The sequence below is a fragment of the Gadus chalcogrammus genome, chromosome 20, assembly GCF_026213295.1.
Source record: "Gadus chalcogrammus isolate NIFS_2021 chromosome 20, NIFS_Gcha_1.0, whole genome shotgun sequence".
In the NCBI taxonomy this organism is placed as follows: Eukaryota; Metazoa; Chordata; class Actinopteri; order Gadiformes; family Gadidae; genus Gadus; species Gadus chalcogrammus.
This window is the reverse complement of record NC_079431.1, coordinates 7,596,398-7,621,832: the sequence shown is the minus strand read 5'-3', so window position 1 is coordinate 7,621,832 and position 25,435 is coordinate 7,596,398. Positions and strand designations below refer to the sequence as shown.

Sequence of the window (25,435 nt, the reverse complement as noted above, 5' to 3'; positions counted from 1 at the left end):
TTTAATGTGTGACGAGGGAAATAACCACTTAGGCAACTTCTAAAATTAAGGCATTTCCATACGCTATAGGCGGGAATAAACCAGGGTGAATTTATTACACCGGCTTTATGATTTATTTTCTTTAGAGTAGGAAACGTTTTCAGCCTAGATTTCAGTGCGACGTAACCACCATGAAATGAATAAGAAAACAAACAAACTTTCTCAACGATGTGACCACTGGGCTGTACGGTGCAGTTGGAAAATTGATGCGCAGACATTTTTCTAAAAGACATTCCCTGTTTCCCCTGGAATGTGTCCCTGCTGTGAGACCAAGGCCACCGTTGCAGAACTTCCATGCAGCCTGAATTCCAATCGGCTCTGATAACCCCCCCCCCCCCCCCCCCCCGTTTAGACATACTCCTGTGCTTTCAATGCGCCGAAAGAAGCGGAGGCGGTGGTGGCGGTGGGGAGTGGTGGCTTTGGCGGTGGTGGCGTTGGCGGGGCTGCTTCTGTTTCTCTCAGACCGAGCGCCGGGGATATTCCCTCACTACAAAGTGTTGTGATCTTGGAGCTGTAAGCCATGACAAATGATATCCACTTCAGGACGCCTCCGACGGGACGCTCGGCGCGACCTCCCCTTTGATTGAGGATTATTTGTGAATAGTTTAGCTCAAGTGTCGCCGGTGCACCGTTAGGGCCGTTTAGACATGAAGTGCCATCAGTTGCGCCTCCGTCTTATCTCCGGAGACATCTAGTGTTCACACATCATCCCTGTCTCGCCCCATCCAGCGGGAATGTTTTGGATGCTCCGAATAGGTAATAGAAATGACGTTTCGACGGCCTTGCAGTCTGCAAAAGTATTCAGGGTTATATGTGCTTTGTGTCATTGTGTAACGTGTCCTTTTTGGGAGATGTGGACTTTATCTAGCCTGGAGACCATCCTGATCTCCTGACATCACATTGTGTTTCGCTACACGGATCCGTCTGGGCCTCTGGTCGCCCGCATCAGGGTAAACACAGCCATATTGAACGATCTGCTCTAGTGGAGTTTCTCAACAGACAAGTGTTGTTTGCCATTCTGAACAGCGCACCGGGATGGCATGACGGCATGTTCAGTAATACCGATTGGCTGAACAAGGTTGTCTGTCAAGGCCAGAGTCCCGCCCATGGCAATCGATTGGGCTAGAGGCTCAGACTGATCCGTGTAGCGTAACAGAACGGGAGGTCACGTGATCAGGAAGGTCGCCAGGCCAGATTTAACCCCGCCGGCTGCTGAAAGACTTTTCCCCCCATTTCCCCGCTCAAGATGAAATGAAGCATCCTATATCTAACACGTTGCATTATCCCTGACCCCTGGGCCCGGGCCGGTGTGACGAGTCAAGTGCAACATGGCCTCCCCGAAGGTTAAAGTTTGGGAGGACTCTGTATGCAAAAAACCTCAATCAATCAGTTGGTGGCACGGCGCCTTCCGGAGCCTCCGGGTCCCAGGGCTGTAATGAAGCCATTAAATCGAGGAACATCCTGCCTCAACCTTAAACCTGCGTGAGCCCCTGCTTAATGGTTCTCACATGCCAATCAACACTCCGGTGTGCTCAACCCAACCCCCGCGCAAATTAATTCAAATCCTACTCCCATCATGTTACCCAGAGGTAGCCCCTATGACACACTGCCTCTTCTGTGGAAATGGATGCCCTCCACTGGAGCGCTGGAGTGATTCTCTCAGGTTATTTAAAAGGCAACAAGCACCGGGGAAATGGCAGATGACTGTCATAAAGAGGGTGTTTAGGGGTGTCTCCCACTGGGTCTTATGAATTATGTGCCAAGTGGTAGGTCTCTTAATGTATCTCAAATTGAGACAAAGAACGGGTGGAGACAGGGCTCTTTGGAAGACCAAACCCTGCCAAAATACCCTTAATGGTCTGACATTAAGCTAATTAAGTTATAATAGCCGCAATATATGCAAATTACATGTAGTTAGGCACCTTTCCAAAGTACTCTTCCACTGCTGGGGATCCCTTCATGGTGAATTGTGTGCCAACACATGATTACCTGATACACCATTTCTCTTCCTGTATGTTTGAGCTTGCGCAGGTGTGAAATGTACATATATTCCTACAGAAAATGCAGTTATACAGAAGAACAATATTTCCACATCCCTAAGCCATGCTGAATGCTGAAGCTGAATGGGCCCCTATTAATAGCAACGTTAATTAGTTCTTTCTCAGGTTACTCGGGAGGAGGTAACAGGGTGGCTTTTCATTTACTTTGTAACAGTCTCTGCAGTCTCTGGTGCTCCTCTGTTTCAGAAGCCAGGGCGGAGCCGTCCCGGTTTTGAGATTGCTAGAGTCTGCCCTGTTACATTCGCTAAATTTGGTGCGGGACCTAACAAGAGAAAAATACTCCCATCGATCATGTTGCAGATGCAGCCTCTTAAGAAAGAAAGTGAGTGTGAGAAACAAAGTGTAAGAGCCAGGCTCAGATGCTGTGAAATGAATCAAGCAGGAAGCTCTGCCAACAGCCATTTCCTGGGCGAGAGGATGGGAAAACTTTGGCCCCCGGGTCTCTGGAGACATCATTTGTGCGTGTTCTGCCGACCCCCTCCTCAGCCCTGAGGTTTTTTTTTTCGATGCAGGAATCGTCTGCATTCTGCTGGGGTTTGATTTTGAGCGCTTTCCATGGTTGAATCCTTCTTTAAACCTGAATCAGATAGTGTGTGTGTGTGTGTGTGTGTGTGTGTGTGTGTGTGTGTGTGTGTGTGTGTGTGTGTGTGTGTGTGTGTGTGTGTGTGTGTGTGTGTGTGTGTGTGTGTGTGTGTGCGGAGGCTTAGTTGTGTCTATGAAGGAAGGTGGCTGGGGAATCAACACTGGGCGCAGCTTACCTTCTCAACGGGAGCGCGCCAGTCAGAGACAGATAAAAACCCAGTCAGACTAATAACACGTGTCCGTCACAGTTAATCCAACCGTAAAACTTGAGCTCTGTACGCACTTTAAATACCCACAGACCATTAGCATTGCCATTTATTTATTAGGAATCCCAGCTGTGAAACCACTTGCTTACGGCTTTCAAGGGACGACTATGATGTTGGGACTATCAACATCATGTATGTGATTATTAAATGGCCTCAGGGTATTATACCAAACATATGTCATACTAAATATTATGATGTGCTGATGTGCACCCATGCAAAAACGCACAACCCAATTTCAGAGGTTAGAAGTCAAAATGTATGTGTTTAGCCTTACGGAAATGCAGTCTGTGTTTGCGAGCTCAAAACCTTTGGAAAACATCTCTGGTCCTAATTACAGTCACAGGAATCTGCAAGTAGACAACGGCTGCCTGCTCAGCTGTACAGCTGCGACTGTGTCTTTGATTTGTTCTACAACCGATGCGTGATTAGAGCACACCCTGTGGTCCACAAAATGAGCACTTGTGTTTTTCCACAAGGGTCTCTTATTTAAACATCACAGCTCTCATTGAACAGAGGGAGGGGGCGGGGGGTTGGTCAAGTCGATATCAAAGTCAGAACAGAGAAAATTGCTATCATACAAAAAGGACTCCGGACGACCGCAGAGGCGTCACTTTAATAATACCCCTGATAAACTGCTCAACTCCATTGTTATTTCGCCGTCATATTTCTTGTGCGTGTGCATATGCCGGCGTCTTGTTACTGTGAATGGATGGCTATGCGTTATTTGCCGCTTAAATCCTTTCATTAGAGCGAGCCATTAGCTTTCTATCTGTCAGACGTAGACTATGGTGGATCTCCTCTCTAACTTTCTCTATCTTTCTCTCCCTGCCTACCCATCTCTCTCGCTCACTCTCAGCTGCTAAAGACGAGGGGTGTAAACAAAGTGACTATTTATCTCCCTGAGTGACTTAGGCTCTGATAGCTTCTATGTGATAACTCATTTACAAAAGAGACGTCCCCACCACCACCACCTCCACCAGCTCCACAACTGCCATCAATTGCCTTTTCTTTTCTTTGTTGCGGAAGACGAAATAATCTTCTACACTATTTAGCATTTTCCATGAAAAGGCGGTCGATTATATAATGGCACACTGCGGTCCCATGTATAAACTCCTATTATTCATGGCTCCATTTTCTTGCTGATTAATATGCTCCCATTCATGGGAGCATATTTATTGTGTATAAATAACCTGGCTCCTTAGCTTACCCACTGGCCATGCCCTTTCCTTCCAACCAGGCTCCTCAGCCCAGGAACCTTCTCAAATGGGTCGGCCCAGCGGGTTGACTTATAACCTGAGGGTTGATAGTTCGATCCCTGGCTCCTCCTAGCTGATGTCGAGGTGCCCCCGAGTAAGACTCCTAACCCTAACTGCTCCTCGCGAGCTGGCTGTCGCCTTGCATGGTTGACTCCGCCGTGGGTGTGTGAATGTGTAAATTTGTGTATAAACCCTTGTAAGTCGCATTGGATAAAAGCGTCTGCTAAATGCCCTAAAATGTAAATGTAAATGTAAAAATGTCAAGCCCTTCTCTTTTTTCAACTTGTTCCCCTCCATGGCTCCATAATGTGTTGCTTGTTGAATTTAAAAAATCTACCCCAAACCAGGATTGGACGTTTTTTTCATCCTTATTTGTATGGTGTCCCTGATGGAAGTCTCTTCTCGTCTAGGTGTACACTAGATACGGGAAGTGCTACACCTTCAACGGAAACAAGAACACGTCCCGGAAAACCAAACAGGGCGGCATGGGCAACGGGCTGGAGGTTATGCTGGATATCCAACAGGATGAGTACCTGCCCATCTGGAGAGAGACAAGTAAGCCTCCGAAATGTATTTCCCCCCCCCCCAACACTATCCCATCGCGGCGCACACAGCAGGCACTGCATCTGTGAACCAGGGCCCTGCCATTTCCCGCGGAGTTACTACGTGATGCATTTTTGATAAGGGGCCTATGATCTCTAGTAGGAAATCCGCTTGTTTTTCTCGGCCGATTGAAGTTGTTGTTTTTCCAAATCCGTTCTTGAGCAAATTACCTTATCGTCGGTTTTCCTACGGTAGTGATGCACCGGTTACCCATCTCTTGGCTGTAGTGCTCCTCAAACATGACTAAGACATTGTTTGCAATTAACTTCAAGCCACCTCGGAGATGTCGGTTAACAAAATGCGGCTGAGATATGTTTGTTCTCCCCGTGACACACACACACACACACTAACACACACACCTCCTTTTCTTTTCACCCTCCTTTGTTAACTCCCTGTACACTGGTCCTGTCTCGTCCTTCTCCTCTTCCGCCCAAGACGAGACATCCCTGGAGGCCGGCATCCGTGTTCAGATCCACAGTCAGGACGAGCCTCCATACATCCACCAGCTGGGTTTCGGGGTCTCACCGGGATTCCAGACCTTTGTTTCCTGTCAGGAGCAGAGGGTACGAACAACATGGACATCATCTTTCCTCCTTTCCTCTCCTAGCCCTATGTCTCTCCCTCCGTACCGTGCTTCTTATCTACCCCCCTTCCCCTCCTAGCCCTGTGTCTCTCAACCCACTCATCAACTACTGCCTCTCATGGGCTAATAGCTTACATTTATTCATTATTATAACAATCAACAATCAAGAGATTGGATGTGCACTTGAATTATGCCTCAAGAGTGCATAAGGAACTTGCAAACAACATAAACACTTAATCAAAGAGTTCATCTCCCCGCCCCCCCGCATCCCCGGACCGAACACCAGCCTCCCCGAGCCCCAGCACTAGCCCCCTCAGGCCCCAGCAGTAGCCCCCTCTGGCCCCAGCACTAGCCCCCTCAGGCCCCAGCAGTAGCCCCCTCAGGCCCCAGCAGTAGCCCCCTCAGGCCCCAGCAGTAGCCCCCTCAGGCCCCAGCAGTAGCCCCCTCAGGCCCCAGCAGTAGCCCCCTCAGGCCCCAGCAGTAGCCCCCTCTGGCCCCAGCAGTAGCCCCCTCAGGCCCCAGCAGTAGCCCCCTCAGGCCCCAGCAGTAGCCCCCTCTGGCCCCAGCAGTAGCCCCCTCAGGCCCCAGCAGTAGCCCCCTCAGGCCCCAGCAGTAGCCCCCTCCGGCCCAAGCAGTAGCCCCCGCAGGCCCCAGCAGTAGCCCCCTCAGGCCCCAGCACTAGCCCCCTCAGGCCCCAGCAGTAGCCCCCTCAGGCCCCAGCAGTAGCCCCCTCAGGCCCCAGCAGTAGCCCCCTCAGGCCCCAGGCTAGGCTAACCCTGGGCCTCTGTGATCACTCTCTGTGCTGCAGCTGACCTACCTGCCCCAGCCCTGGGGGAACTGCCGCTCCACCAGCGAGCAGATGATCCCGGGATACGACAAGTACAGCGTCAGCGCCTGCCGGCTGCACTGCGAGACCCGCGAGGTGGTGCGGGAGTGCAACTGCCGGATGGTGCACATGCCAGGTACGGTCGCCCAGGCAACCGCATGCTACAGCTGACTCCACACATACCCGCGTCCCCCACCAACCGCCTTGACCTAGTCTCGCTGTAATTGCGAAAAACCGTACGACGGTCAGTTCAGCGAGCGGCGCCGTCGCTGTGGGGAGAAATGATGACACAATTGGAGCGATTAGGGCTATTAGTCACGACTGTCTCGTGCCTGCAAAATTAGAGCCGCATTATGGGATAGGGACTTATTACAAGGACCTTAATCAAAGGGAACAGTGTTATAAGTTGGATTTATCTGTTAGAAAATAGTGCGGGGCTAAGCGTCAGCTAGGTGTGTTTTGCGTTTTAAAGGGTGGGGCATTGGCTCAATTGAAGTCAAAGTTTTGTGGAATCTGTTTTATGATAAACCAAATGTAAATATTTGTGGGTACATAAATAAAAACATAATTATTATAATTATTTTTGGATATATATCATCATATTTTCATGTATCAAAATGTTACTCTTTCTATAACTAACAATACTTTGAGAGATTTAGACTTATTTTAGGTTGATTAATGTATATATCAATGATTTTTTTCATAGATGCCTACATCAATAAGTATGAAACATAATATGTTTCATACTTATTCCGATCTCTAGATGGCAGTAAACTCAAAATATTATTTACATGTGTAGTTACTCTTTAACAATCCCCAGACATACACAATATTTCCTCAACACCTAATTCCATGGCCAGAGCGAAGCCTCTCTATTCCTGTATACTGTATACTTCTAATGTAGCCTTCCGTTATTATCTTGGCCAGGACCCTCTTGGCAAAGAGGGTAACCTTAACAAGCCTTATCATGGTTATATCAAATAAACATAATCAAAACATCATTTATTAAAATGTATTACAGATTATGTTGCTACTAATCTCTTACAACACAGTTTTACTTCCACAAATCATTAACTTTATGAACACCTTACTGTCAATTAATTGAGCTGCTCGATTAATACCTTTTTATTAGCGGCCGGGGTGCTTTGTTGAGCCTGTGAGAAAGTGAATCATTGATCGTCTCTTAAGGACTTATTCCTTAGGGGTGGATCACTCCCTTTCTCAAATCTATTGGGGCTGGATATCCATAGATGGCCCTGGCATATTGGATAAAACACTTTTTTTTTTTCCCACCATGTCTGCCTTCATTGGTAGATGAATGATAAGCTGTGCACAGTGCTACTGTCTGTGTTCCTCAAAGCAGTGGACACGGCACACTGATGATATTGTCTCTGATTGATCAGACTCATTTCTTGTCGCGTTCTCCAGGAACTGCAGATATCTGCCCGCCCAGTAAAATCAAGTGTGTTGACAAAGCACTGGGTAAGAAACTGTCTCCTTTCATTTATTTTTCTCATTACAATAGACACCCCAAAGGGGAAATGGAATCACAATCAGTAACTATGATCAGGAAATGTGTTTCCTCCCACTACCCCCCTCTCTCTCTCTCTCTCTCTCTCTCTCTCTCTCTCTCTCTCTCTCTCTCTCTCGCTCTCTTTGTGTGTGTCTCTCTCTCTCTCTCTCTCTCTCTCTCTCTGATATGAGTACCTAGAGGTAGCCTTGATGGAAAGTTAGAAACGACTTTCCTTCCATTATGCGTGTGACAATTTAGAGCCTTGATGTGTGGGCGTCCCCCTCGCTGCGCACAGTTTATTAACAAACTGAGGCGCCATTGCCACCCATCTACATGCACGCCCTGCTCTTCATGGATGCTCATGTGTAGTCCCTCCACCAGGCCGGCCGACCTTGGCTCTCACCTTGCTCCTCAATCACAACAGCTATTATGGCTGCGCAAAGGTGCCCTGATTTCACAGGTCTTACAGCGATGGTAAAAGAGATGGTTTATTAGGGCAATGGGAGATGAACGAGAACTATTATGATCTCCTGGCCAAATAAGCCTGAAATTTAATTAAAGCCTTCCGCTGTGAATAGGGTCAGTGTTTAACGTGCGTGAGAATGAGATCTTGGATATATATTGTACAATAAAGGCACGCGTATTCATGAAAATATGTATTTCCTCCATTCCGCCCGGTTTCCAATAAATGTACTCGCGTATAAGTTGTATTGTAATGTTGTAGGGGGCATTTCATTAAATGGCAGACCAAGAATAGACGCTTCTGCGTTTGCATGCAAATATTTCACGTTTAAAAGCATTATTAAAACATAGTAATCATCATATATTTCATTATCTGAATCAGTGCTTGCCTGATTCACGCCGAATAAATTCTTGAAGAAATAACGACGATGAATTAATGATGATTGCAATTGCAAATTATGTCTAAAGGATGATTGTGGGGGTGGGTATATATTCATCGTAACTATTTGGCTAAGCACACACACTAACACACAAATAAACACACATTCACACACACAGACACACACATCGGTTGCACAAGAGACTCAAATCAAGATAAATCTTAGCGAGCGTCTCTTTTGATGAAAGATTGTGAAACGAGGATGAAAGATCGCGAGCAGGAGATGAAAGATCCTGAAATGGAAACGTCCACGCCCTGCACATATTGATGAGGGGTGAACACCATGCCTCCTGCGCCCAGTCCACCGCCACATCGTTTCTCCATTGGGATCTAATGATGGAGAGAGGGAGAGAGAAGAGCAGCTGATACCCACTGCGCTGCCATAAAGCACTGCATGATTACCCCTTGCTCACATGGACGTATGGTATAGGGTCATCTAATCTAAGGGTCTATTGTTCATGTGGAGGGCGCGCCACCTGGTACTAATCGGAGGGGCATGTGGGATGCTGAATCCCAGGGTCCCCTTACCTTTTTCCCAAGCGTTCCCATCTCATGACGGAACGCCCGCAACGGGGTGGTTCCAAAGTGAGTGTACCGGCGAGAGGGACGAGTATGGAGGCAGCGATGTCCGTTTTTGTTTGATGTTTTTAGTGCCGAGAGGCCAGAGGGGGGGATGGACTTCCAAGCGAGGGAAATCCGTTTCCGTTACATGATCGGGATATTGCTCTGTCGAATCCTTTATCAAATAACACGATATTTATTCGCCTTGACTTTATTGTTCTTCTTCATGTCATGCTCTCATCCCTTTCTCTCAGAGGACTGTTTGCCGGCGTACTCGGCTCATAGGAAGTTAGACAACAGAAATAGAGTTAGGATAGACTGGGATAACACTATGATTCATGACCGTCTCACAGCCCGGTGGTCACCAGTGCGATCCATAAAGAACCCTGCTGTTTGCTAGGAATAAAGGCTGAAGCGATAGGTCCATCCGGTTGACTGTGTGTGAACCTCACCCCTCTTTGCCCGCTGCCCCCGGCGTGCCGTAGCCCTGCTCCAGAAAAGCACCGGGGACACGTGCCCCTGCGAGATCCCCTGCAACCTGACCCGCTACGGTAAAGAGCTGTCCATGGTCAAGATCCCCAGCAAGGGCTCTGCGCGCTACCTCTCCAGGAAGTACGACAAGACAGAGGATTACATCAGGTACGGCATGCAGAAGCAGCGGTGAGTGCTGCTGCGTGAATCCCCCCAGCCCCCAGGTTCTGGGTCTGACCTCCCTCGGCTGAGGCCTACCTGGGCAAGATGCCTGAGGCTCAGCCTGCTTTTGACATGACATTCATCCAAAAATTATGAAAAATAAGTCTACTCAATAACTTGTAAGATGTGGAGTAACTACCCGTTTCAACCGACCAGATGTTACTGATGCGGTCGCTGGGTTGGGTGACATTTGTTCTCAACAATTTGAGACATTTCACAAGCCATCGCCGTCCTTCCACTTCCCCTTGTTTCATCAGATGTGGTGAAGGAAGTTCTCTAAAGCAAAAAAAAAGGCCCGAACGCCCGGAGCACAAAAGCGATCTGTTAACATTTAAGACGGGGCCCAACGCAACAGACGGCAGAGGCACCATGTGCAGAAGTGTTGGGGATGGGCCCGGCTCATAATGGCATCATAAATATTTATAATGAATGCAATTTGCAGAGGTGATCCCAAGGACAAAGTGACGTCTCTGTACGTACAATGGGCTTGTAATGAGCTTCTGAGCCCTGACAATGGCTGCCACTATCACAAGACAGGGGGGGGGGGGGGGGGGGGGGAGAAGGGCTGGCAGCCCATTGACTGATCGGGCTGCCAGTGTTTCATTCTAAGGCTCATCTCAGTTAAACTATTTAACACCCCATCATTTCTCAACCGTAAGCGCCATAAGCGTTAATTGTGGGAGGTGTGACATGTGCGTGATTGAGATCATTTGTGGCGATGATTAAAAAATCATCGCTGTGGAATTATTTTAGAATAATATGTTCATATATATTAAAACAAAAAAACGCTTTCTTGAGAGGGGGTCACGGTCATATATATATATATATATATATATATATATATGACCATGACTATATTACAACTTTCTTGAGAGGGCTCATCTTTTGTGTTACCTTTTGTAGGTAATCCGTCTTTGTCTGGGGTAAATAACAACATGTCATCCCGTCAATCCAGGGACAACTTCCTGGTGCTGGATATATTCTTCGAGGCTCTGAACTACGAAACAATCGAGCAGAAGAAGGCGTACGACGTGGCAGGTTTATTAGGTATGTTTGTCCGTCTGCGTTGTCATCCATGTCCTTATTTTCCCTCAACCAAAAAAAAAAAAAGTAACGACAATAAATACGAAAACCGTTCTGACTGCTGACACTACCCGTTTTTTCTAACCCCTCCTTGGGGATGGAACACCTTGGCGCTCCATCCCATCATGCGGTTTGACAGAAACGACTTGACTCCGTGCTGTGTGTGTGTGTTCATAATGTCAGGCCCTCTCTCTCCTATTCCCTGTCTATTCAGGTGACATCGGTGGCCAGATGGGTTTATTCATTGGGGCCAGCATCCTGACAATCTTGGAAATACTGGATTACATCTATGAGGTACGTCTGATTTTATTTTTCAAACATTCTATCAGTGTGCCACAACCGCTGGTTATGCCGCCCCCCGTCCATCTAGAATGAACTGGGAGCTGTGTGTTGCAAAGTTGATTTTTTTGGTGGATGTTGGAAAATATGGTATTATTTTGGGAGCTATGTGTGCCCTAATCGCAAAGTGGCACTATTTTTCCTGCTGAAATAGAAAGTGACTTTAAATTGCAACTAAAAAAACTTCTTATTTTCTGTGTGTGTGTGTGTGTGTGTGTGTGTGTGTGTGTGTGTGTGTGTGTGTGTGTGTGTGTGTGTGTGTGTGTGTGTGTGTGTGTGTGTGTGTGTGTGTGTGTGGGGGGGGGGGGTTCGCCTTTGTATTCACAGAGCTGTTAATATTTTAATCAAAATATCATTTAGCTGAGTGAAAGGGGGAGACGACGCAGTTGTATACGGAGGAATTTTCACATTACAGGCCAGCCAATTCACTGTACATGTGCCTCTACATTGTAAATGTGAGGAGGCTCAAGTAAACAACATACATTGAGTCCACAATCAAAATGTGGACTACAGGTCAATAAGCTCCCATAAGCTTAGTGGAAATGGCCGTCTCTGCCCTGAAGCCTACCAAACTTTGTGTGTGTGCGTGCCTGCATGCCTGTGTGTGTGAGTGTGCGTGTGCGTGTGTGTTATGTGCATTCGAGCATGTGTGCGACTGAGTGTGAGAGCAGCTAACTGTCTGGCTGCAGCCTGTACTCCCCACACGCAAACAGCTAGTAAAGTCTTCGGAGTGTTCCCCAGTCCCTTGTCTAATTTCAACCACCACAGCCCCCTTCCACTCACCTCTCTCTCTCCCCCCGACGTTGCAGGTGATGAAGAGCAGACTGCAGCGTCTACTGAGGCCCCGGAAGGAGGAGAGCAAGAGCAAGAGCAAGCCCCAGACTACCACCGTGGCCACCGTGGGCCTGGAGGACATGAAAGCGAAGGTACACGCGGAGGTAGAGTTGGTCTGTGGAGGCCTGTCCCTGCAGCAGCAGTGCCCTCATTAAGGAGAAATTGGAAGAGGATGTTGAATTCCATACAGGGCTTCTTGATAATATTCAAGCATGTTAAAGTAGAACTTTAACCCGATGTGTCCATGTTGAGCTCTTATATAAATCTAACGCTGGGCACTTCGATCTATAAATGTAGCTGCTTTTAAATAATGGATATCGTGGATGCTAGCTCAGGTTAGCTTTAAATTATATTTTTGGCACAAATAATTCCGTTGCATTCCCACATGCAATAGCTTGTGGGAATCCTTCAACACCACAAAATTGCTTTATTTTGCATCAGTTAAGTCCCATTGAACACATTACAGTGTGAGAGGGACAATAGGCAGTTTGCATTGCTTGCATTGAGCATGTTTGTTCCGTGCTTTGTTCAGATTTTCTCCTAATGAGGCAAAAATAAAAATGAAACCGGTAGAAAATCAATATTTTTGGGGAAATGATTGTATTAATATATGTTTCTATTTATTTGAATCCTTGATTTACTTCCGTCCTTAAAAGATAAACACACAATATTTGTTTATGGTTTGTTTAGAGTTGAGTGTTGATCATTTATTAAATGTTGAGGTTGGCATCTGAACCAAAGTATAAATTGGAGTTTAGTTGGGGAATATGAACTCAGCCGCTGTTCCATTAGTTAAGTATTTCCTTGAAAAACAATGCATAGAACCACTTTAAACTTTTTCATGTCTCTCTCCCTCTCTCTCTTGCTCTCTCTCTCTCAATCTCACACACTCTCTCTCTCTCTCTCTCTCTCTCTCTCTCTCTCTCTCTCTCTCTCTCTCTCTCCCCCTCGCTCTCTTTCTACTTGCTCTCTCCACCACAGGAACCCAATGACATCATCAGGACTCTCCCGGAAGGGGCATACGCCAACACGATCCTCCCGAACCACCATCACCTCCACCACCACCACCCGCGACAGCATCAGCCACCCCCACCGCCTCAACAACAACAACAACAACAACAACAACAACAACAACAGCCGCAGCCGCAGCAGCCACAACAACAACAACATCCACAGCGCCACAGCGGGCGCCACAGTGTGTATGAGGACTTTGCCTGCTAGAGCGCCCTTTCTTTCTTTGGTTAGTTACGTTTTTTTGATTTCTGTTTGTTTCTTTCCTGTTCCTGATGACAACATGGAGACGCGTGTTCTCTCTGTTTGCGAGAAGACAGAGGAAGGTGTAGGAGGAGGTTAGAGGAAAGCCGCAGGGGGGCCCCAAACCAAAACAAACACATTTGGGGGCTGGCCCCCTTACTCTGCTGTCACCAGGTAAAACATAAATAAGAAATATCACCACACACAGAAGAAGCTACAGCCAAAGCCTAACACCAAACATGCGCCACTAACTGACCACATGTACTCTCCAGTACGTAGGCACAAATCGGGACTCTGAATATTGGTATAGTTTTGGTTCTCCTCGTCGTGGGAAAGAGGGAGCCGCTCACCACGCGGTCCCAGCTCCGGGGAGCGAGTGGGATTTGATCGGGGTTTCTTATTCGTTCTTTCTTTTCTTGTGACTTTTTTTTTCTGCATTTCACCACATGGGAGCGGGAAAGGCATCCATGGCGTCTTACTCACGTTTACAAGTAATGGCAAACGAGAGAAAATGGATATTTGATTCATTAATTCATTGATGCATGGGACGCCGTGCTGTTTGTGTCAGCGTCTCGGTCTCTCTCTCTCTCTCTCTCTCTCTCTCTGTCTCTAGCTCTCTATGTCCCTGTCTCTGTCTATCTCTCTAGCTCTGTCTCTCTCTCTCTCTCTCTAGCTCTCTCTGTCCCTCTCTGCCTCTCTCTCTCTCTCTCTCTCTCTCTCTCTCTCTCTCTCTCTCTCTCTCTCTCTCTCTCTCTCTCTCTCTCTCTCTCTCTCTCTCTACTCCAAACTCTTGTTTTATTTTTCATCGCTGCTGGAAATTCCACTTTACCATAAACCACAACACCGCTGTAATTAATGTAATTATTTACGGAGCTATTCTGATTAGTCATCTATATTGTATACAAGATGAAAGTATATCAAGAGAGAAACCTTAATACATCAGTTTGTGTGAATGTGTGTGTGCCTGCGTGCGTGCGTGCGTGTGTGCGTGTGTGTGTGTGTGTGTGTGTGTGTGTGTGTGTGTGTGTGTGTGTGTGTGTGTGTGTGCGTGTGTGCGTGCGTGCGTGCGTGCGTGCGTGCGTGCGTGCGTGTGCGTGCGTGTGTTTGCGTTTGAGGGCGGGGGTTAAGAATTATTTAAGCTTAATCGTGTTACCTTGTCTTTACAAATTCTAGCATCATCCATCCACACAATACACTTCTTAGGGTTTGTGGTAAGGTGTTTAGAGAGTAGCATAATAACTGTAAATATAATGCAACTTTGAAACTAAAGAGGAGGTCTATAGATATGTTGCAGTGGCTGTCGTTTATGTTTGAATCTTCTGTAATAGTCACCTCAGTAACTTATTTTACCTTTTGAATAGATATTTATGACAACAATCATGATTGTAGCAACTACTGTATACTTGCTTTTGAACGCTACCAATCAACTGTCAGTATAGCCGATGTATATCAATTGAGGCAATTTATAATTCAAGCAAAGAAAATGTTATCTGCAATATTATTTAACATATGCTCTTATTAATACTTTATTAAGTAGAGTTCCAATTCTGACGGGTGCTTTTGTTGACCTAAGACACGCCATCGTGTGAACGTAAACACATAAACCCACGCGTAAGCAATAGCTGAATGATTTATATTGGTGTGTCTCCTTTTTTCAAACGTTCTCAACGTGAATTCGGCAACGATCGTGCAGTGACGAAGGTGAGCGTGCGTCAGTTCGGCCGTGCGGTGTGGTGACGTGCGCGCCCTCGAGGGCCCGAACAACACCAGACCGAGCCCGTCAGGCTCTAGTCTACAGCTGCCAGGAGAAGCGGGAAGGGGAAGGGGAAGAATGCATTTTTATCTAAACTTGTTATTTTCCTGTCCTGCCAACTTCTTTCCTCGTGTGATCCGTTTTGTCTCGTGTTTATCTTTAAACGGTTATTACAACAATTGGGACGGTTGTCAGAGAGAGGCTGCTCTTTAAAAGGTGGATAAACGTCGCATGGGCGATGTTGTTTTGCATCCATTTGTTTCCACAAAGAGATTCCGCGGCGATTGCTCTGTCACATCGCGCCTCTCCGTCAAATAATCACGGACTATACGTGTCTGTTTAATATTCATAATCATGTGTCACTCTGACATTTCCAAAAGGTTCCCAGTCACGGTCTCGGGTGGCATGGTGTACAGACTATGCATAACAATGTTCTCTTCTGTCATCAATAATTGTAGCCATCTTCTGACAAGTCACATGGGAAGGGGGGTGGGTATTTTGTTTGGGGGGGGGGGCATATCATCAATGAAAAGCTTTAGTTTGCATGTCCATCATGTGACTGAAATTGTCCTCAGACCTCTCGACCGCCGATCCCTCAGACCTGCAGAAGTTCCTCTAGTCTGCATCGTAACGCGATTACGCACCAGATCCAAGACTCCAGGCATTGGATTTGGATTGAGCCCCCTGACAGATAGTAGGATTTGTTTTGTTTAACAGCTGCAAGTCCACTTGATGTGCCTTGTAACTAGATGGTGGGCGGGCAAGTATGCGCGACAGCAGATGGGAGGTCTTCCTCCTCACTTGGCGACATGTAGCTTACATTACTGGAATTCCTGCTTCTCAGGACCGCTCACTATGGCCATCCTATCCAACAGGAGACTGCCGTTGTTGCAATGTACGCGCACACACAGACCCACAGCTATATACGTTTCTGATTCCAATTTCTCCCATTATTCTTTTTACCGTAATTTCCGAGAAAAGAACCAGGACAATGTCTATAAGCCAGGTGATGCAACCAGATGTCATGATGGGAAGATCACAAGAGGTAATTCCGTCCAATCAAGAAGCGACGTTGAGAAGGCCGACATGCATTGAAAAGGACGCGCACCTCCAGTACCAACGGACGCTTAGCATTTTGTACAGGTCTTATCTTGACTGTTGTGATAACACATTTTATAAAAATGCTATGGTGAATATGACAACTATTAAATTTTAGATTGATAAACCCAGTGCCTCATCAATTTAGAAAGTGATGACTTCACTATGTTTCAGTTTGTCCGTTGCCTCGCCATTCATTAATCCCAGTCAAAATGTTTGTTTTTACTCAATTCCAACCAAATTTACACATAAACACATTTTATCCTGGTCTCTGAGGACTTAATACAATGATCATTAACTGATCACTAGAAACTGAAGTTATAAATCCTCGCACCCTGTTTATGTATCTCAGTAATTTCTTTTTACTGTTTTTACTGTTGCAGTATTCAAAGTGGGGACACATAAAGGGTGATCCGTGTTGGGGGTTCAATGTGCTTTAATGCCGCCATTAAGCAGACGTTTGAGGGACCAGACCCTGGCGTGCCCTCTAGGAGAAAGTCCTGGGATTGTATGTAAAACAAAGTACAAAATAATGACATACAATTAACTTCCAGCTGCTCTGTAGTTATGCACTTTAACTGCTTGCCTCGGGGTTGTACATATGAACCCCTGAAATGCTAAAGCAGTAATTACGTTTGTGGTGATTTCCCCGTTGTTTGAGTTCGGTGTTTTTCTTAACTGGCCCAGACGTCAGGCGGGCCTCAGGGCGGGTTCGGTTCAGCCTCGCTGCCCTCGCTGTCCAATAAACACGTGAGACTCCTTTGGATATTAGTATGTGCGAGAGCAGAGGACTTTTAAAGACACATCTCCAGTTTAATAGTTTGTTGTCTGTCTGTTTGCCTTTACAGAAAGACACTTTTGCAGGGTACCTAAGGAACGGACATTTATTTTAGTCGCGTCAACATGCGTCTACTGACACCTAAAGGACAAAAGCATTTCTGTCACTGTTATTTTACAGTTCATCTTTTTGGGTGTTAATGTTGCCCAAGTGAGTTATCAAAAACAATATAAAATGTTTATAATTAAATATTCTTTATTTTGTAATTACAGTAATTCACAGTTCATTGGGAATTTAAGTATACACGTGAATGTGGTCTGTACATTTCAAACAATATGACATGGTGTGAATCAGGTAAAATAATTTATAGGCAAAAAATAAATAAAATGTTTTGTTGATCTTGGTACCTATGAATTAATTATTTCTATAGTTTTTAGACAGCTGAAACCTATGGAGGGACACATTGACATTATGGGTGATGGAATGATAATAAAGTTATGGATATTAAAAGGGATGAAACTCCCTGGAAATGTGTATCCATCTGCGATATAAAATAATATCTAACAGGACATAACAGGTGAGTGGTAGTTGTTTGATGACATACTCCAATCTCCACGAAAATGTAATTTCAGAAAAAATAAAATCGAATACAAGTCAGCTGCGATAGTGTGCCCTTTCCACAGAAAATCCATGAATGACCTTTATGCAGTTTTGTCAAAATTACAAGGATGGAGGTGTTTCATCACAATGTCAGGAGAATTGACTGGATGCTGAAAAGAGTTGAATCCTTTGAGCGGCTAACAATACTGTCCACACCGGTACCCTTATTGTAAAGTGTTACCAGTATACATATAAATAAATATATATTTCATAGTTCAGCTTCTGAAGTGATCTCATGAAGTCTATTGGAAGGGTGGAGAATGGTTGAAATCCAACATGCAAATACATTTAAATGTGGTATCGTTAATATTAAGTTAATTAAATGAAAACCCATTATTTGTTAGAGAATAATAAAACAGTTGAAATGCAAGAAATTCCTTGTTTCTTTTCAGGACCTGTAATGGTGTTCAACCATAAAGTGAAAAACAAAAACAATTATTACATAAAATGGTCTTTATCTTAGCAAATACAGTTACTATCAGTGTATTTAATGAACAATCCATGCTGAATTAATCCCCATTGATTTAGGCAATGTAGCATAGCGTGCTAACCCCTTAATGCTATATGAATGTATCTTTTTGCTGTACTAGCAGTGAAAGCCGATTCAATTGAAATGTGCCGTCCTCGTGTGGACAGCGATCTAACTGCTGAGAATGTTTTCATTTGCTTGTATTCTCTTCCTGTACATTATTGCACATTATAGTATATTTAAAACATCCCAGGTCTGGTACACCCACCACTGCTTTTTACTGCATAAAAAGGCCTCTCAAAAACTCGCAGAACAGAGACATTTATCGAAAACAGCAGAATTAAAAAACAGACCAATAAATTGGGTGAAGAAAATCCTCCGCAGTAATTCCAACAGTACCAGCACCTTGCGCTTATTCAAAATGTAGAAGTCAATTTAGTTTGTTCAAATATTTCGGTCTGACAACTCTCACATAAGGAAAGTTACCAATATAATACAACATTCTTGAATCCCAACCCAACATGTACGCCATCATCCTCTACCTCATGCTGAGTAACAGACGCCACTCTAAAGCACGCTGGATTTGATGATCTCCAGGTATCTCTTATCTGGGTCCTTCAGAGATCCATACATACCGGGCCGTGGAAGGCATTAAGGTAAGACCACAATACCTTTTAGAGGTTAATACACCGTCGGTACAATCTGTGGCTGGCCAAACACATTTTCTACAACGCAACCGTCCTCCATTACAGTTACAATCTCATACAGCATTTGTAGTTTTTATCTTTAACAACAGACAACTGGGCAATACCTCCAGTAAGCTAAGTGGCAAGCCACTTCAAAACATTTCTCTCCTAGATAAATAGCAGGATGTAGTCGGAGAGTCTGAAAGCAACATCCAACCATTGTGCAGGTCACTTTAAATGCTGCACCGTGCATCCTGGTAACGACTACAAAAATATAAACCGTGCCAGCCTACATTTAAAGTCAGCATGTACTTAAAAACCAATGTGAAAAGGCACATATATATGGAAAATTGGCTTTGGTCAAATACTCAAATGAGCCAGTAACAAAAGTGTGGTGCAAGTGCAACACATGACGACGGGTGCTTTGGCCATAACCATGTTATTAAAAGAACAGTTCTCCCGTCTTTCTCGTGAACAGACAGACGCATGTATTGTAAACATCAGGTGAAAATATATCATTAGGAATGTACTGCATTTAATTTCCCCCCCCTCACTCGTGTTAAAAACAAAATACCTCACATTCATACACACTCGGGATTGGGGAGGGGGTTTCTATCACGAACACGGTGTGTTTTTTCAAGTGCTGTTCCCGTGCTCCTGCTCAAAGAGCAGCATGGCGAGCTGCGAACGGGAGCCCAGCCCCTCCAGGCTGCTCTGCAGGCAGCGGTGGTAGATGTCCTCGCTGAGGCGCGGGTTGCACGGCTGCTCGCGGTGCCGCTGCCGCAGCGCCGGCTCCAGCGCCCGGAACACGTGCAGCAACGAGTACTTGACGAACATGTCGTAGACGTCCAGCGACTCCAGCAGCTCCTCGTTCTCCTGGACGTCGGCCGACATGCGGGCGCGCGTGGCCATGTAGTCGGCGTTGTAGAAGCACGCCTCGTCGAAGGCGCCGTGGTCGAAGCGGCCCTCCTCCCTCGCCAGGTTGCCCGGCGCGCCGTTGGCCTGGGCCGTCGCCCGCCGGTCTGGGCTGGCCACGGCCGGGTGGAAGTCCTGGAAGTGGACGGGGAAGAACACCTGCCAGTTGTTGATGGAGTTCATGCGGCAGCGGTTCAGGAACTCCGTGTTGACGTTGGTGTTGACCTCGGCCAGGAAGAACAGCGTGTCCACCGGGTGCTTCTTGGAGATGATGTCCATGAACTTGAGCTGGGACGGCGTCTCCGTCTTCACGCTGATCCACGGGATCTTGACGGCGGGGTACTTGCGCTCGTAGACGGCGATCTGCGCCTTGACGCCGGCGAAGATGTCGTTCTGGCTGACCTGCTGCGCCTCCAGAGGGTCGTAGATGAACAGGAAGGTCAGCACGGCGTTCTCGCTGGTCTCGAAGGCGCCTGCGGCGAAGCCCTCCAGGAAGCGGTCGACGTGGCCGCGGTCCTGCAGCGTCAGCGGGATGATGACGTGCACCCGGGTGGCCTCTGTGACGTAAGGCATGGGGATGATCTCGATGTGGCTCAGGGGCCGCACCAGGTGCACCCGCTTGGCCAGCGAGCGGCTGTGGCCCTTCTGGTTGACCGCCTCCAGCTGCAGGTCCAGGGTGTACTCCATGCCCCGGGTGGGGTCGAAGCGCCGGTAGCCGTTGATCAGCTGCTGCTTCGTCAGCCGCAGGACGGGCTTGTACTTGTCGTTGAGCCGGTCCAGGGCCACGCTGATGACGTCCGCCACGTCGGCGCGGTCGACGCCCCGCAGCTCACACTTGGGGGCGCCGTCCGCGCACGAGAAGATGTGCTCCTCGGTGAAGTACTCCCAACGCAGGACCTCGAAGCGGCTCTTGGGGTCGAAGGGCGGAGTGATCCCGACCGGCCACTGAGAAGTGCGGTTTCCGTCAAAGGCCACCACACTCACGTTCTTTATCTCTTCCTACGGGGCCAAGAGGGAGACACCTTAGACATGCTGGACCTTACATGCATTTATTTGCTATTACACATGGCTGCGGTGGGGTCTAGTAATAAAGGCCGTGAGATTGATCCACAGAGATCCTTCCGTGATTTATGGCGGCGGTGACGGAGAACGCCGGTGATTTGTGCCACCTGGAATCAGCTTACCTGCAGCTTAGCGATCTCGTTGTAGGTCCTCTGCAGCTCAAGCTCGGTGAAGTGCCTGTGCAGGCGGTACATCTGCTCTGGGTCGGACACCGGGTGGACGGTCAGGGCGTTCTTGCACTGCTCGTTACCCTCTTGGTATGGATCTGAGTTCTTGTCCAACTTGTAATGTGAGTATTCCAATCCCTTAAAAAAAATAAAGGGACTTTGAAACAAGAACAGAATGGATTCCATGCTAGGCTAATTCGCTTGGCATACTTTTCAAGCATAAATAGGTGGAATTATCTCTGGTGCACAAAGCATGTTTTCAACCACAGCTGGATAAGCGAACGCAAAGCGCTTTCAAGCGAAGATCCGACTACCGATTGAATATAGACTAGCAACGAGGCCAGGTCTGGCAACAGTACAAGTTTATGTTCTAAGACACTCTTTATAGTACTTCAAGCTGAAGAGTTCAATAAAGAGACTTGCACTTTTTATACTCTTACGTGACGAAGGGTCATATAACTGCAGAAATAAACACCAGTGTGCATAAAACGTCTTAATACGTATAATAAAATGGTATTAATAGGTTTTCAGAGGCACAAAATTACATACAAGACAAAAACCAAGAACCCATACCAACATTGGTATTCCAAACATTTTAGCAGAAAAAAAGTGACCCCTTAAAAAGCTTGGGTGATTATAAAAAGTGAATCCAGTCAATCTATTAATGGAACCAACCCTTATCCCACCACTTGGCTGAGACAAGACTCGACTGCGCCTGACCAAAGGTTTTCCAACAGCTTACCATCTTCAGCAGCGCACCACAGTGTGTTATCACCAGCAACCTACGGTCACTGACTTACTGGTTCGAGAGCTCCCTTCCAGTAAGACCTAGGCCTCCAGTCAAAAGATGTGTGGCCAGATGTTCTTTATCAACAGTGCGACTGTTTCTACCCGCCCACCACTAAGCCCCCCTAACAGGGTCTACGCTTGACTTTTCCCCTACTTATCCCCAAACCCTGCTGGAGACCCAATGCCAATAACCCGCCATCATTGTCCCTCCCTCACCACCTTTCTCTATCCCTCCCTCCCTCCCTCTCTTGCGAAACTCTTGGAAGAACAAGATGCTTTTCTGTTCCCCACTCTCCTAGCCTCCAGGAATATAAATGTCCAAATATATGAAAAAATTGAAACAGTCTTTGCGATAAGCCAGGCCTCTTTTGTTGATTTTGAAAATAGTTTCTAGAAGGTTATATTCTTGTACACGAGTTGAAACTGGAGCGTTAAAGAGTCAAGAGTTCAACTGTCCCTTGTGCTAATCTGCACATGCAACTCGTACTCGTTTAATTGTTCTCCCTTTACAAAACAACACAGCAAATTGCACTGATCAAAAAGCGATTCAGGGTGCACATAATTCATTGCGGGCAAAAGACTGGCACTGCTGCTAGGACAGGTAAAGGAACAGGCCAGGTTTCAATGGACACTCTTTTGACCTTCACGGCTAATGCCATTACAAAGAACGGACGTGTTGACCCACAAGGGATTTTAACTCGTTGACCCTAAAGTCAATACCTGGCCTACCTTAGCCTAGCTTAGCCTCGCTCATCTTAGCCTAGCCAGGACTATGTGTTTATTTTCAGACATGTCGCGACTGTAAAAAATTGCTACTGTGTAATAAGAGATATTCGCCTAGCCTCTTTTCTCTGCCTGACTGTGGCCTTACACCATTTCTACCAGATACGATCTCAAAATGAAGTTACATTATTTTGATAAAATTATAAATATAAAAATATATATATTTTTCATAGTAGATTCGTGTTTATAAAAACAATGTTACACACCTACTGTACAATCAACATGGAAACCATGTTTTCCTGCACAATGATATGCTGATGTTGAGCCCTGACTGCATGCATTAACCTTCCCAGGTAAAAATAAATAAAAAAGACATCGAAAACTCTGCATCGGACGAACTTATAAAGAGCGACTTTCAAATCAAACAAATAAACAATCATCGTTACAAAACCACTGACAACGCTGTCCAAAGAGCGGCGTGACACCCCCGGCGGCGCCGGACCCACCTCGTGCTCGCCCACGCAGCCGGTCCCGGTGTAGTCCACGATGCAGCGCCCCAGCCACTCGTCGGGCCTGGAGCTCAGGATGTCGTTGCGGCAGTTCTCCAGGAAGGGCTGCAGCCGCAGGAGCAGCGTGCGGGACAGCAGGTACCCGAAGCCCCCCGCGCAGTAGCTGCCCTCCGCTCTCTCCCCGTCGCCGATGAACTCCTGGGGCGCGCCCATGTAGAGCCGGCGCTCGATGCTCAGGTGCTCCACCAGGGCCTTGACGCGGTCCGCCTGGGTGTAGGCGTCGTCCTGCACCAGGTAGAACCAGTCGTAGCCCTCCAGCGCGTGGTCCACCACGTGGCGGAGCGTCTGGTACATGTTCCAGACGGGACGCTCGTCGCCGTGAGTCACCACCGCCATGCCGTGCGGCACCTTGCGCTGGTGCGTGCCGGTGAAGAACACCACGTGGTCCAGGTGGTGGCCGATGGTGTGGTTGACCGCCACGGCCAGGGTGTTGAGGGTGACCTTGGAGGTCAGCACGCCCACGAACAGACGCTCTCGCATGCCCAGCTCCGAGCTGATGTACTTGGCTCTGAGAATTGGACAAACATGGTCAATGAACACGCGTTGCGTCATTCCTTCTTAATTCTGGAAAAAAGGTTTGGTGGGACGCTGCCCAGACAAACATCGGGCCAGTGGGCCATGCCTGGTGGTGGGTAACCTTTTAGGCTAATATTTGATAGCTGGGTGTGTTTGTATGTTGGGTCTCTGCGCAAGCTCTGTAACAAAACAAGTTGGGGTAAGATGTCATTATGGAATGAAAGCTAATCAACGTGTGTGTGTGTGTGTGTGTGTGTGTGTGTGTGTGTGTGTGTGTGTGTGTGTGTGTGTGTGTGTGTGTGTGTGTGTGTGTGTGTGTGTGTGTGTGTGTGTGTGTGTGTGTGTGTGTGTGTGTGTGTGTAGTACTATAATAACTTGAGTAGAATAACTAATAAACCCTTGTGGTTGCAAATGTTTGTCCATCAACAAAAACAATAAGGATCCATTATTTTTGTAATGACAAGATTTCCTACCATTATTGTCGTTTACAATAAATGATTGACTACTTTTGAACACTTAAATGTTCAAAAGGAAGAACAGGTTCTACACATCAGACTAGAAAGTAAATCACACTGCTGACTTTTAGGATCGCTGAGTGAGGGCAAGGGGGGGGGGGGTGAAATGACTTTCGTGCGGAAAGGAATGTTGAGGCCAGGTAATTTGGTGTCTTGGAGACTGCGTTCAAGGAGCTTCACATTGCCCGTGTTACTACTCACAGAGCACAGAACAGCATACAACACAATATCCGTAATTTACACGTAGACCTAGATTTCGCCCATATTACTTGCATTACGTTTTTCCAACTAAAATCGGAATGACAAGCCCTTTCAATTGGGCAATGTTATGAGTCATGTGAACTCTTATCAATCATATAAACCACAATACCGAAACAATGCCTGTGTTTCAAGTATCTACATAAGCGATGCCTACTGGCAAACAATTTAATAAGCCTTAAGTGCAGAATCAATGTTTGTAGGGTCAACCAACGCTTACCTAAAAAGTTTCTTGTTAGAACTTTCTTGAACTTGTTTATATGGGACGATCCTTGGCTCAAAATCGTCCTCCGAGTCCACATCGTTGTTTGTCGATATCGAACTAGGTTTGCGGGCACCTTTCAGTGTACCATCTGGAGGGAAACTAACATCTTCACTGTCTTTACCTTCGAAATTACACGATTCGTCCACCCAACTGACGCTCAACAAACTCAAGGTAAAGCCTAAAGAGATGCCTATAACCACCGGCCCGATGGGCCTAAGGAATGACACCAGCATTGAAAATCGCATCTTTCCCGACGCGTTCGAGTCGCTCCTTCTTCGACCACAATACTGTCCAGCGGACCCCCCGTTCCTGGGATCAACCACACATTAAGCCCAACGCAAACAAGCCGCCTTCACGCTGAATTAACGCTCTGTTTTTCTTCCCCAGAAATCACGCAGGATTCTTACGTGTCACTGACTGTAGCCGATCACAGGCTCCTCCCACAGCAGACGTACATGTGCGGGAGCGTTCCAGTTCACCCACAGCCGAGTATCGCTGCCGCCCCGGCTGGAGACTGGAACCGAGCCATTTCATGCCGGATCAAACCACCAACCTACCATATCATTGCATATGTCTACCGTAGAGCGTAAAATTACTACATGTGTACACAACGTAGTGTGTATGCCTACTGTTCATTGATGAGGTGTCTATATTGTAAAAGGCAATAGGCCTAATATGTACATGGGTCTTGCCCTCCAAGTCCCAATATAAATCGAATGAAGGTGATCTAAATTAGAAAATTTGTCTTTGCAGTAGGCAATTGTATGGGATGGACTATGTCAGATATCACATGGTGTTCGTTTTGAGTCCAGTCCATTT

At 46.7% G+C, this 25,435-nt stretch overlaps 2 protein-coding genes across 2 annotated transcripts in view; one reads left to right on the top strand and one right to left on the bottom strand.

The window, feature by feature from the left end:
- asic4a (acid-sensing (proton-gated) ion channel family member 4a) overlaps nt 1–12,294 on the top strand; it is a 67,558-nt gene extending 55,264 nt beyond the window's left edge. The window contains exons 3-10 of the mRNA XM_056580371.1: nt 4,614–4,758; nt 5,242–5,369; nt 6,198–6,351; nt 7,644–7,697; nt 9,676–9,829; nt 10,839–10,930; nt 11,181–11,311; nt 12,115–12,294. Of these exons, the coding sequence (XP_056436346.1) occupies nt 4,614–4,758; nt 5,242–5,369; nt 6,198–6,351; nt 7,644–7,697; nt 9,676–9,829; nt 10,839–10,930; nt 11,181–11,311; nt 12,115–12,294 (1,038 nt within the window). The remainder of the gene's footprint in view (nt 1–4,613; nt 4,759–5,241; nt 5,370–6,197; nt 6,352–7,643; nt 7,698–9,675; nt 9,830–10,838; nt 10,931–11,180; nt 11,312–12,114) is intronic.
- Nucleotides 12,295–19,328: 7,034 nt separating this feature from the next.
- On the bottom strand, nt 19,329–25,076 carry LOC130373376 (chondroitin sulfate synthase 2-like). Its single transcript, XM_056579821.1, has 4 exons — nt 24,572–25,076; nt 23,000–23,570; nt 20,937–21,119; nt 19,329–20,751 (listed from the first exon to the last, which is right to left on the bottom strand). The coding sequence occupies exons 1-4, from the start codon at nt 24,859–24,861 to the stop codon at nt 19,474–19,476; spliced, it is 2,322 nt and encodes a 773-aa protein (XP_056435796.1). The 5' UTR covers nt 24,862–25,076; the 3' UTR covers nt 19,329–19,473.
- Nucleotides 25,077–25,435: the final 359 nt, after the last annotated feature.